The 13,847-nt window shown below is 45.7% G+C and overlaps 1 protein-coding gene across 20 annotated transcripts in view; it reads left to right on the forward strand.

Annotated features, from left to right (window-relative positions):
• Window positions 1-13,847, forward strand: part of KALRN (kalirin RhoGEF kinase) — a 694,786-nt gene that overhangs the window by 231,238 nt on the left and 449,701 nt on the right. For all 20 annotated transcript variants that reach the window (XM_030802195.1, XM_030802198.1, XM_030802200.1 and 17 more), the window contains exon 5: window positions 1,512-2,024. In XM_030802195.1, the coding sequence (XP_030658055.1) occupies window positions 1,512-2,024 (513 nt within the window). The remainder of the gene's footprint in view (window positions 1-1,511; window positions 2,025-13,847) is intronic.

Raw genomic sequence — 13,847 nt, forward strand, 5'->3', positions numbered from 1 at the left:
TAATGATGGAGGACTTCCCGGAAGTGGTAAACTTTGAGCCAAATTTGAAGGAGAAAGTACTTTGGAATAGGTTTTCTCAAGTTTAATGCACACAAGTCTCCTGGGGATTTTGAAAATGCAGATTCTGCCTCAGTAGGTCTGGGGTAAGGCCTAAGATTCTGCATTTCTAACAAGCTCCCATGTGATGCCAATACTGCTGGTCTGAGAGGTATGCTTTGAGTAGCAAGGATGGAGATTAGCAGGAGTTTGCAACTCTGCTTGCACATTAGAATCATCTGAGGGACTCTTAAACCTACTCATGTCCAAGCTCCCATTTAGCCAATTAAATCAGAATTTCTAGGGATGAGGTTTGAGCATTGGTATTTTTGTACATTCCCCAAAGGATTCCAATGAGCAGTCAAGTTTGACAACCATTGTTCCAGACCAGCCCTCCTGCCTATGGCAACTCCTTCCTTCCTCTTAGGAGAGGGGTGGAAAGAGAAGGAACAAAGGGGATGCTCAGAGAGTAGCAAGACACAGAGAGATAAATTGCTTTTCAGGTTTTGAGTAATTATGCAGCCTTCAGATCATCAAAGTGGGCACTAACAGGGATTGAGCATGTACTCCATGCTATGCACCCTATGTGCTTTACACACATTGATACATTTAATCTCTGCAAGCCCAATGAGGAAGAAATTATTATCTCCATTACACAGAGGAGGAGACTGAGGCTCTGAGACCTTAATAGCTTGCCCTGGGTCACACAGTTAATAAGCGTAGGGCTGGAACCCAAACACAGATATTAATTTGCTAGCCTCTCATTCTTCATGAGAAAGAAGAGAAGCCTAAAGCCCTATAGGAAGGAAAAGATGTTTACTAATAAACTAAGGTGGTTGCCTTCATCATCATTTGCTGGAGACGCTTTGCTTCCTGGAGACAAACATTCTCCAATCTGCTCTCCAGGAGCTTGTAGGGGCCTCACAGAGAAAGCCAAGGGCCCAGACTCCACTGTTGCCCATCACCATACCACGGAAGAGCTAATAGGGAGAGCCTCGGAAAAGATAAGACTGTGAAATCTTTGCAGCCCAAGCACTGGCCCATGTTGCTTAATCCAACTATGATGATACCCTGGGTCCATGGGCCTTGGTTTTAAAGCTGTAGAAAACTGTCCCCCAGAAACTAGGTCAGTTTTTCTTCCAGTTTCTGCTTCAAGCCTCTGAAGCCCTTTTGAAGTGAACTGGGGTCAGGAGAAGGGAAAATGAGGAGAGCAGGGACACAAAAGCAGTTCTTCTGGGGTGGTAAATGGCGGGCAGTTGGAGAGGCTTGCTAAAGCAGTCAGCAGTCTGTAGAAACTGCTGATCCCGGCTGATCTGTGACTCCTGACCAGTGAGTCCCATGGCCTCCACTCACCCTTCCCGAGGCAGGCTGTGGTCATTATTATGTGGACTTATCTGTCCTTTCCCTCATCCTATTTCTGCCCTGTTCTTCCCCCAACATCACTGAGTGTCCTTGTCTGTGTCTGCCCCTTACAGACGAGCATGGTATCTGTGGAGGGCCTCACAAAGTTGGTGGACCCCTCCCAGCTGACAGAGGAGTTTGACGGCTCCCTGGACTACAACCATGAGGAGTGGATCGAACTGCGGCTCTCCCTGGAGGAGTTCTTCAACAGCGCCGTGCACCTGCTCTCGCGCCTCGAGGACCTCCAGGAGATGCTAGCCCGGAAGGAGTTTCCCGTGGATGTGGAGGGCTCTCGGCGGCTCATTGACGAGCACACACAGCTCAAGAAAAAGGTGCTGAAGGCCCCTGTGGAGGAGCTGGACCGAGAGGGGCAGCGGCTGCTGCAGTGCATCCGCTGCAGCGACGGCTTCTCAGGACGCAACTGCATCCCAGGCAGTGCCGACTTCCAGAGCCTGGTGCCCAAGATCACCAGCCTCCTGGACAAGCTGCACTCCACCCGGCAGCACCTGCACCAGATGTGGCACGTGCGCAAGCTCAAGCTGGACCAGTGCTTTCAGTTGCGGCTCTTCGAGCAAGATGCTGAGAAGGTAGGAAGGGAACAAGCCAAACCTGAGCCGGGATGGGGGTGAGGGAGCAGAGGTTGCTCATCCAACTTTCTGATTAATGATAGTACTTTTCTGGAAAGCTTTGAAACAGTGTGCCTACTAGTTTTAGCTAATGTAATTTTTTTTTTAAGCTCACCCTTATATAGTACGTATTATGTGCCCGGTATTGTTCTAAGCACTGTGTGTAAATTTACTCATTTTAATCCTTTCAAGAGTCCTAAGCGGTAGATGTACTATTATAATCACATTTTACAGATGAAGAAACTGAGAGGTTAAAGAATTCACCAAGCTGGGAAGTGCAGTCTGGCTCCAGGGTCCATGCTTTCGCCTACTGTTAGAAGCTGCCCCAGTGCCTGCAATGAGTGGTTCAAGCCAGCTAAGGAACAAAAACAGTACTGTTAGCAGCCACTATAATATTAATTAGTGATTATGGCCCTGCAATGTATTTTACCATTGACAAACCACTTTCACACAGTCTTATTTAATCTGCATAATCCTTTGATCCTTACGGGTTGAGTGGTGGTATCTCTCTTGACATGCAGGGAAACGGATGTTCTTTGATCTTGGGTCTACAGTGACAGAGCTGACATCTGAATCCAGCATTTTTCTGTTTCCAAGTCCAGGGCTCTTCCTGGCATACCCACTTGTTTCCAGAGGTTTCTCTTCAGCTGCTAAGCACTTTCTTGAGTAAGACACCATTTTTTCTAGCAGTGAATTTTCAAAGCTTTCCCCTTATCAGGGGAAAGTAAGATAAGAGAATGTAAAAAAGGAAAATTGCATATAGTGCCTCTTTGCTGAGGATACAAAGGTATCTTCCCTAGATTCTCTTTAAGCTAAAGAGGAGAAAGAATAGTTTACTATTGTATGTGCTTTAAGAAGAATAAAATAGGCTCTCCTCCTATCAGTTTTTTGGATATAACTTGTATTTAAATGGACAATACTGTTCTTAGGGATGCCATGACATCTCTCAGTAACCTGTGAATTTTACAATGTCTGAAATGATGGTTTTCTGTCTTTTAAGAGCTCAAATTGAGAAATGTCTCTAGGTATTTTTAAATGATGAAATCGAGATCTTAAACTCTCTGTATAAGTGTGATCCCAATTTATGTACTAAATATAACTGCAAGAAAATTTACCAGAATGTTAATAGTTTTGCTTCCTTGGGACAGGCTTATGATTGATTTTCTCCGTATAATTTTATAATGTTTTCTAATTTTTTATAACATACAGTAAAAGAAAATTAGTATGTGCAGTTTTTTTTAATGCATATCACTTTTTATAGCATATCCCTTTTTATATACCTCTTGAATATGATTTAAGCAAGTTTTGGGAACTTCTGACCTTTCTTGGGGCTCTTTGCCCAGTGGCCTGGTAGCCTAGGTCTGACCCTGGCCTGACCTGCTCTGGGAAGGGCAGCTTAGACTTCAGAATTCCTGCATTGCTCACCAAGTGATTAGATGCCAGGGCAGGAGCCAGCTGTTCTGTGAATCCAGAATCAGGTACTTTGGCTCTGTTGCCAGTTTTGTTTCCTTTGTTTTTTTTAATTTTTTTTTTTTTTTTGAGACAGAGTCTCGCTCTGTCGCCCAGGCTGAAGTGCAGTGGCACCATCTCGGCTCACTGCAAGCTCCGCCTCCCAGATTCACGCCATTCTCCTGCCTCAGCCTCCTGAGTAGCTGGGATTACAGGCGCCTGCCACCATGCTCGGCTAATTTTTTGTATTTTTTTAGTAAAGACAGGGTTTCACCGTGTTAGCCAGAATGGTCTCGATCTCCTGACCTCATGATCTGCTCGCCTTGGCCTCCCAAAGTGCTGGGATTACAGGCGTGAGCCACCGTGCCCGGCCCTGTTGCCAGTTTTGGAAAGATCTGGAACATCTCTTTTTTTCTCGAGGCCTGTTTTGCTCTGGGGCAGGGAATCTGCTTTGCAGCCTGGCCTGGGTACCTGTTTCAGTGAGCAAGGGACAGAAAGGGAGGTGGGGGACTTAGGTCTGCCTAGGTATGTTTTAGAGTTTGGGGCACTTCATGGTATCCCCGAGGCTCAAGGACAGGGGAAGCCTGCATAGGGCACAGATAGTGCCTGTCTGAAAAACCAAGCAAACAGCATACCATAGCTCCAGAAGTTCCCAAGTCAAGGAGGCTGCGCTTCTAGGGGCTGCCAAGTTCCATTCAACAGGGCAGTAATTGCTGTTACATATATATTCTCTCAATCCATGCCCGTAAGAATTGTATAGTATATGATAATTACTATTTTACAATTGAAGAAATGGAAACTCAGAGAGGTGAAGTGGCTGGCCCGAGGTCATACTGTTGGTTAGCCAGGGCCAGTGTTTTAATCTGTTTCCAAAGCCCATCCAAGCTCTTATCCAATAACCCTCCTGTCCCTCTGCTCCCAGAGCTTGCCTCTTGCTACCACTGAACACCACCTGTTAGCCCCTAGGTCTCCTGGTGCATGCCTTGATGGCCCTAGAGAAAAATCTCAAATCCTACATTTTAATGCTCATTCCACAGCAGGGGCTCTTTCTGTGCCATGGACTCTTTTGGTCTGGTGACGCATATGGACCCCTTCTCAGAATAACATTTGTAAATGTACAAAAAATATACATAGGCTTGGAAAGCAATTACTTAAACACGGTTATTTGCAGGAACAGAAAACCAAATACGACATGTTCTCACTTATAAGTGGGAGGTAATCATTGGATACTCATGGACTTAAAGATGGCAACATAGAACCTGGGGACTACTAGAGGCAGTAAGGAGAGAGGGGGCTAAGGGTTGAAAAACTAACTATTGGGTAGTATACCCAGTACCTGGGTGATAGGATTATACCCAGGTAATAAACCTGCATGTGTATCCCTTGAATCTAAATTAAACGTTAAAAATAAAATAAAGAAATAGTTATTACATTTTAAAAATAGCAGCACTATATGTACTTTTCAATTAACATGCTAATAAGATCTACTTGAAGTCTAATAACCACCATAATCCTGAAGTAGCGATGGACATAAATAAATGAGGTTTCAGGACAACAACCCTGATGTGATATGAAAATGTGTGTGTTTCTATTGGAGTCAAAGACACCAGCATTGCTAACACTAATGCAGTTTGTTGACTATGTTCATAATGGAAGAGAATGCTATATTTCAGTTAGAGGTTAGTGAAAATAAAGATATGATTTTTTTCCTATCCAAGTATATGATCCCTGAATTCTATCCTTGAACCCAAGGTTTAGAATGCCTGTTGTGTGATGTGCTCATACCTTAAAAAGGATTGTGGGGGAGTGTGCAAATGTGTACATGTGTATGTTCATGCATGTGCATGTGAGTAGAGGGGTGGGAAGAGAGGGAGAGAATATTCAAAACAAGGGAGCAAAAAGAAGGATGGGATGAGGGCAGCCCAGGAATATTTTGAGGTTGAGTCAGTGGTGAAAACGTCACTCAAGCTTGACCCAGCTGCCACTGAAAATGTGCTGAGTGCTGGACAGGGTAGAAAAACAGTCCTTTTAGGTTGCTTTAATATTAATTTAAAATATCTGCCCAGAGCTAAGTGCTTCAGCCTTTGACTTATTTGGTGGCTTTGGAAGGGGGTGAAGAGGGTGATGGTTTGGAGTAAGGGCTGTGAGTGTGGATCCACATCTAAACAAGGGCTTAAGGAAGTAGTTACTGCCTGAGCCAAGTCTTAGTCTCCCTTCTGGTGGGAGGCTGGTTGGCAGAGGCCTCTAATTCCAGATCTGGGAAGCTCTTGGCAATCAGAGGAGTCTGGTGATAGTTCAGCCTCTATTTTTGTAAAAGAGGTGGGCGCAGTCTCTCCCCTGGCCTTGCAGGGTGACAGCTTGTTCCCAAGGGCTTGAAAATGGGTTGGTATTCCCCATTTACCAGCTGGCCTTGGGGAGTGAAGCTGCCTCTCACTTCTTCCCCTGTCACCTGTGGTGACCCCCCACATTCCCCATCTTGGAGGTGCTGGGGAGTGGGCCATGCTGTCTCCCAACTAAGCATCTAGGGAGTAGGGCCTCTGTTCCACAGATAATTCATAAAGCAAGTCACTCATTCATTTAATAATCAATGTTGAACAGCTGTCGTGAGCCCCCAAAAGGGTGGGTAGGCCAGAAGTTCTGTCTGGAGCAGCTCACCATCTAATTAAGGAAGTGAGCACATAAGCTCCTGTGTATTCACTTTTTTTTTATTTTTAGAAGCAGATTTATTGAGGTATAATTGATAAATAATAAGTGGCACATATTCAACACATATGATCTGATAAGTTTGGACATGCGTATACACCTATAAAACCATCAAGGTGATAGACAGCCATACCTCCAAAAGTTTTTTTGTTTCCCTTTGCATAAACTCTTACTTATTAAATGCTTTCTGTGCACCCTGTACTGTCCTAGGCACAGCCTCTGTGCTTGGAGAATTTTCAGAGAACACTGCTGCTCAGGAATGACAGGAAAGTCTTAATGAGCCATCTGTGGAAACACAGAGTAATTCAGAGATGATTCAAACAATGCATGATGTTAGATGAACCACTGCAGTCTCAGCCGGGCGCCCTCTGGTCTATAACTAATGGGCCTGTCCTCCACTGTATTCACAGAACACAAGCCAGGTCACCTGTCATTGGCCTGGTGCAGATTAAGGCTCTCTGTGCAGCCATGTTTCACATCCAGCCACCCCTCCAGTTGCGGTAGACCCTGTGTGATGAAGGTGTCTGCCCTGCAAACACAACCTATTACTGAAGAGAGGGGATGGGCTTCTTCCCCTTTGGGGGCCATATGTGGTCTTAAAAGTTGTTAAGTAGACTCATTGTAGATGTGCCTTTGGAAAATGGAAGGGTGAGTGCTACTCAGTGGAAGATCCTCCCCACACACACCCCTTCCTGGGTGCCCAGGGCACATCTTATAATGCTAGAACTAGAAGCAACCGTGAAGTCCACACGTCTACCTCCCACACACTGTAGAAATCCCAGCCTTGCCATCTGATGACAGTCATTATGACCTCGTGATGTCAATGTGCTGATGCCAATGATAAGTACCAGAAAATACCGAAACTCTCATCTGCCTTCTGATCTGGGGAAGGCCCTCAGTCTTCCAGTCTTTTCAGGGAAGGAGCAGAGCTTCAAAGAGTTCCAGTGCATAACTAGACTTAACTGATTGAGAAATCTTTATCTACTTCATTTCTGAATAAAGGAAGCTCTACTGATGTCTACCCAGGAGGCCCATTTTTTAGCCTTGCCCAAAGCTATTCTGGAAAGGAGAAGATATTTGCACTTTGGGAGAATCCCCAAAAGAGTGAACAAAGCTGGCTAATGGGGCTTCCAGTATTGGAATCATGCCTATTATTGGTTTATGCAGCACATTGTATTTGTTTCATGTGTAAATGCATGGTTGGGAAACACCCAAGACAATATCCTTATCACCCTGCTTGAGAGGATATTTTGGTGCCTACCTCGCCCATGACCAAGACATCTAGCCCAAATGAGAATCTTTCATTTTTTTTAGGTGTTCAGCAGAGACTGTGGCCTCCATGGCTGCCTGGCCCTGCCTTTACCACTATGGGAAAGCTCACCTTGTAAAGCCTAATTTTTAAATGCCTTCCTGCATATTCATTTTTGCATGGTGAAATTCTATTCACATCCATGGGTGCCATGCTGAAATGGAGCTGTGGTGGGTGGACTTAGGATTTGTCCTGGGGTGACACGTATCGATTGTGAGACATTAGGCACATCTTTAAATTCTCAACCCCAATTATGTTACCGACAAAACAAAGATAAAGAATTTGTATTACTTCTACTTCAGCATCTTTTGACTTTTCTTCTGCTTCCACACTGCACTGTTCTCATGCACAATACTCTGTCAATGAAAACATCTTTCAACAGGAAAAGTGGGGTGGCCACGGTCATGGTGGTAGTAGCTTTGGAGGTGGTGATGATAGAGAATAAACTTCTGAGGAGATGTACCAGAATCTGCAGAGTGGTTTAATAAAGCCCCACCCCCACCCCAATCCATTCCTCTTCCTTTGAGACTTGCCCCACTAAATAAATATCTAAGCCCTTTTACAACTTAACAATTATATAATACTTTTTGCTTTTTTGCTTTTTCGTTTTCCCCTACATATTTATAGTGGGTTCTTCTCTTTTCAGGATTGTTGCCTTGGGTAATTATGAAAAATAAGAAACCTCTCAGCAAAAATAAAACCCTACTCCCTTGAGGTTTTGTTTATTTGTTTGTTTGCTTAAAAAAAAGACAAACTTCTTCGCAGGGTTGTTATGAGAATTGAGTGGGGTTATGTATGTAGCAGTGCCTGGCATGGTGCCTGGCCCAGCATAGCTATTCCAGGAATATTGGCTTCCCTTCCTTCTCCCTGCGCTATTTCAGTTATGATTTACTCTTCAGTCATGGGTGCCTGCTGAGACCATGAAGAGTGTCACTGATGCTCTCTTCCAAATGAACCTGCTCTAAATCATTTTCAATTATCCTTAATGGAACAAAATTCAGAATTGATTTTTGAGGGAAGTTGGAAATTATGGTGTAGATTCTTGGGGGTCCTGCAGGTCACCAGGCTATGCAGTGCCCCTGGGCAGGGCACAAAAGAGGAGCACATAGGTCAAATTGGGGTCACACCTGAGGAGTCAGGGCAGGGAGATCCTCCACAGGGAAAGTTCTCTGGAAAAACAAGGTCTGTCCTTGAAGCAGCCCCAGAGGAAAGTGATTCTTCCTGGTGTCCCATGAGAGGTGAGCACCCGTCCCCATGCACCCTCTACATCAGAGACACTTGTCACCTTCTGGCTTTGCAGTATAGCTAAGAGCATATTTGTCTTATTCCCTTGCAAACTTGGGGCCAGAAATACTTCCTATGGCAATGTTTATGCATTTTAATATTCTTGGAAGTCTGTGCAAACAAAATAATGTTGCTTTTATGTTAATCACCATGAGAAAATCTACACTGGGCACCACTGGGCGTTGTGGTAGGCAGCAGACCACTGTGCTAAGGGTGATGTGCTTATTGCATTTGGAGGTTGGTATGTCCTGTTGGCCACATTAGCATTGCAGGACATCCCCAGGATGCCCCGTCACTGGGCAAAGTATCCACTGCTATTTCCTGTCCTTTCCCACCAAGGTATAAACAGTTCTGGTCATTCCCTAGAGCCCAAAACAGGACCCAAAGTCTTATCCTGCCTGGGGTGACCAGAATCAGTGGGGCTGTTGTAGAGAAATCCTGCTGCTTCTACTTCCCTGGTAGACCCTGGCCCACTTTCTCTTCTCTTCCCCACACCTCCAACACCCTCATTCCCCATGAGGCAACAGTAACATGATTCCACTGTCATTTGTCAAAGTGAATTGCCTTTGCAGTAATTACAATATGTAATTCTTTTGGGAATGTTGAAAGTATTTTCACACCCATGACCTTAGAGATTTTCTGGCCCAGCCCTTCCTTTTATATAATAATCTTTGACCCAGAGCAGAGACCCACCCAAAGTCATCCAGTCCGTGGTTCATCATCCAAGTCTCCCATGTACTGTATGTGGTAGGCCAGGTGGGCACGTATAGGGGCACCATTTCACAGATGGGAAAGCTGAGACTTGGTGTGCTTGAGTGGTTTGCTTGGGATAGAGCCCTCTGCTTTGAAGCTGGTGCTCCTCCCTCTTCTCCCAACACACACACACACACACCACACGCACGCGCACGTGCGCACACAAACACACACGTGTTCGCACGTGCACACACACACACACCCTCTACACCCTCTCTTTGGAGGCTTCTTGCCATGCAGGACAGATGGTGGCATGTGCCAGGAACCTAGGTGGTAGCTAAAGGGGCTGGGGGCTAGGAGGATAAAGGTCACTTGACATGTGTCCTCACCAGTGCTGTGGTGAAGGGACAAGCACTGGACAGGCCTCCAGAGGGGCGTGTCATGTCTCTGTGTGGTTCAATTGCCTGAGCCCTTCATGTTGGGAGGGAGGCTTCAAAGAGCTGTGACCTTCGGGGTGGCCAGAAGGGCAAGGCCTTTACTGGGTGGTTGTAATTTCCTGCTTTTTTTGGAGAAAGGCTCCGGTGCCCTCTTGTTCCTGCTCTCCCCCTCCTACTGAGACCTTAACCACCAAACCCCTCCACCTCCTGTTGACGGGGCTCGGGACAAGGAAGTGTGTCTGTATCCCGCCCCCTGACACAGAACACAGTGTCCTGTATTATTTCCAGCCTGCTGGTCCTGGGAATTTCGACTTACTTTTTTTCATTTCCTCCCCTTGAACATTAGAAACATTAGATTCCAAAAATAATCTAAGTCACAGTGTTCTACAGGCTGCATGTGTGTGTTTTCTCCCAAAGCTGCTTTTCTCCCTCTCCTTTCTTCCCTCTCCTGCATTTTCAGCCCCATTTGTATCCTGAGATTAGCACGCCTGCAGGAGGAGTGTGGGTGTGGAGAACAGAATGAAGGAAGGATTGGGAAGAATGCTCAGGCATGAGGCTTGGCTCCCTTCCATGGTTCTCTCAAGAGAGTGGAAGGTGCCAAGACCTGAACTGCTGTGTGTGAAGAGTCTGCCTATGCAGCCCCTGCTTATGAATGGACCCCATAGAACTGTGGACCCCTTAGTGACTCTTTGGAACTGAGAACTAAGACACTGTGTTAACAGTACTTTCCAGAATCTGGGTTGTCACACTGACTCTGTCTGCAGCAATTGAGGTGAGCTGTGAAAAGAAGGTCTGATCAGAGATGAACTGTGTGTGTGTGTGTGTGTGTGTGTGTGTGTGTGTGTGTGTGTGGTGCAGGAAAGTAACTGAGAAAAGTTCATTGACTCATTCATCAACAGACATTGAGTGTCTACTCTGTGACAGGCCTTCTGCTGGGACTATGTCTCTCTACTCTTACCCCAGGCCTTGGATGGAGGATAATGTAGGGCAGTGCAGGGAAAATCAGAGTTAGCACTAACGTAATTCTTGATACATTGTAAGGAAAAGATGGTTTAGAGAGTCACCACTCCGGTGGCTAGAACCCAGGTGAGTTAAGATATCAAGGTCTCTGTTGCTTTCTGGGTGGAGGTAGGGCTGGTGGAGGTGGGGTGGGTGTCTTAGTATGTATGGGAGAAAAAGCATGGAGGTGGTCCAAGCAAAAAGGAGACATGTCAGCTCTGCCCCAGTAGGGGAAACAGGGGAAAGGTTTTGGTACCCTGTTTGAAGAATGAAGGACGTTTCAGGTGTACTTTATAAAGTAAAAGAAATTTTACTTTATAATTTGTTTTATAAATTATAAAGTAATTTGGGAATGCCCCGTCACTGGGCAAAGTATCCACTGCTATTTCCTGTCCTCTCCCTCCAAGGTATAAACAGTTCTGGTCACTCCCTAGAGCCCAAAACAGAACCCAAAGTCTTATCCTGCCTGGGGTGACAAATTTGTCAGACTTTATAAAACAAAGTCTCTGTTCGGGGTGGGAAGCTTTCCCAAGGTTTCTTTCTAGGCATTTTGCTTTGAGGAACCTGCTTTCCTTCCTTTTTTCTACCTTCTACCATTTTCCCCTGTTCCCTTTCTACTCCCTTTCCCACTTGTGACCTTCCTGGTCCCTGCGCTGGCATCTCCCCAGGCCTGTCCTTAACCTTTTGTGCACCTGTTCTCTCTGAACTGGTTGCATGGCCTTCCTTTTCCATTCCTGCTTCCTTCCTTGGTCAGAGTTAAGGAAGAGCCCCATGCACAGTTCAGGCCTCCTGTGGGGGACAGAGAGAGCACTGGTTTTGGAATTGGAGAAACCTGGGTTGAATCCCTGCTGGGTCACTTGTAGCTGAGTGACTGTGTTCAGTTCACCCCCTCTGAACACTGATTTCTTTATCTCTAAAATATAGATTTTAATACATGCCTTAGGATTATTGTATGAGTTAAAGAAAATGTACATAAATCTTCCAGTATGGCTGGAGCCTTGAAGACATTCAGCACATGGAAAAAATGGTAGATTTGTAGAGATAGACTTGTGCTGGTCCATGTAAATGAGTGGAATCAGCAGTAGATAGATGCCTGGGGAGGCTCTCTTGAGGGGCATGCATGGGAAATACAGCCCCATCCACAACAAAGATGCCGGAGTGGAAAGTAGGCAGCCTGTGGCAGCAGAGCATGGAGGTAAGGAACCTGGTGGCTGGAGAAACCAAGAAGGGATCTTGAGGAGGAACTCATCAGTGGGTATTAGACACAAGGTTGGCTGCTAGTAGGGAGAAAAGGAAACGGATGCTGTAACCAGGCTGGCAGGATCTTAGAGAACACTTGCTGAAGATAAGCCAATCACTGTACTGAGCACTGTGCCAGGGATGGGCAATTGGAAGATAAGCTGCATTCAGGCCTTGCCATGTTGGAGCAGAGGGCACCAGCAAACAAATAGCCATTGCACAGGTAAGTTCACAATGGTGTCTATTAGTGCTATGGGAATGTAGATGGAGAAATGTTTAGCCAGGGTTTGGGATGCAGGGAGATGGAAGAGTGTGAGCAAAGGCACAGCAGCTTCAAAACGCAGGCTGGATCCTGGAAATGTCTGCAGCTGGGTGTGGCTGGAGCACAGGCTCTACAGAGAGGAGTGCAGGAGGTCTGTGTTCATGCCATGTGGGTTACCAGGAGTCGGAGCACAACAGAGAGTCAGAAGTCCATGGAATAACCAGTGGACCATGAGGAAAACTGGATTCTGGCAAATGGTTCAGGTCTTGCCAGGAGCATCTGAGAATCCTGAAGTCTTTGATTCAGGTCCAATCCCTTACCCAGGGCAGAACTCCCTTCCAGATGTGCATTTTTCCAGATTCTTCTGAGCATTTGCAGGGCTGAGGAAGCCACAGCTTTGTGAGGCAGCTTGTTCCACTGTTCTATAGCCCCAGTTGTTAGAAAGTCCTCCTTCTAGCAGGCCAGAATCTACCCTCCTGTAGTTACACCCTGTAGTTCCATCTCTGTCTCCCAGGGTCACTGGGGAACTACTCTCTTCCTTCCCCTACAGGGCAGCTCTCCCATAACTTGGGGACAGTGCTTGGGGACCTTCCTCGTGTTTTCTTCACCAGATAAAGTTCTGTGAGTTCTTTCAGCCTATTTTCGTTTGACATGGGCTCTAAACTCTTTAATGCAGCTTTCCTGGGACCAGTTTTTCAAATGTGTGAGGGGAAATGGGAGGAGTCTGCAGCTTTTGGTCCCACTTGCGCAGGTGAGAATGAGATTTTGTATGTGTAGGTGCACTAGTTTTTGTAGCCCAAGTTAGTTGATCTGAAACCCCAAGAGTTCGCCCACCCAGAGAATGATGTTCTCTCACTTGAATAGAGGGAGACACCATCTTATTTGTAAATACAGGAGGATATCTTCTCACATATGAGCACAGAGAGATTTTTCCAGTATGAAAATGTTGAGTTAAAGTGTTCTGGTGCCAAGGTCAGTAGTAGTTACTGTTTCTCAGGGAAAAGCCCAACTCGAGGGTATCTACTATTCAACCCCATTCCTGTATCCCATGGCTCTTCCTGAGGTCATTACCAAGGAGAACTAAAGCCTCATACTCTTATCTTGTAAAGAGTTGGAAACCTGTGGTAAAACAACATGGCACATGTATACCTATGTATCAAACCTGCACATTGTGCACATGTACCCTAGAACTTAAAGTATAATAAAAAAAGAGAAAAAAAACATGCAAAGGAATATTAATCTCTTGGAGGAAATCTGCCTCTAGCTGGAATCCCAGAAGAGTTCTTCCCCCAGTCCCCCATCCCATGGCCTCTTTGAAATCCCACTCTCTTAGTTTGTTCACCTCTAGCCTCTCCTTAGTAAGCTTTCTCTAGCATAAGAATGTCCTCCTATAGGAACAACTGCTGATG

The sequence above is a fragment of the Nomascus leucogenys genome, chromosome 21 (assembly GCF_006542625.1).
Source record: "Nomascus leucogenys isolate Asia chromosome 21, Asia_NLE_v1, whole genome shotgun sequence".
In the NCBI taxonomy this organism is placed as follows: Eukaryota; Metazoa; Chordata; class Mammalia; order Primates; family Hylobatidae; genus Nomascus; species Nomascus leucogenys.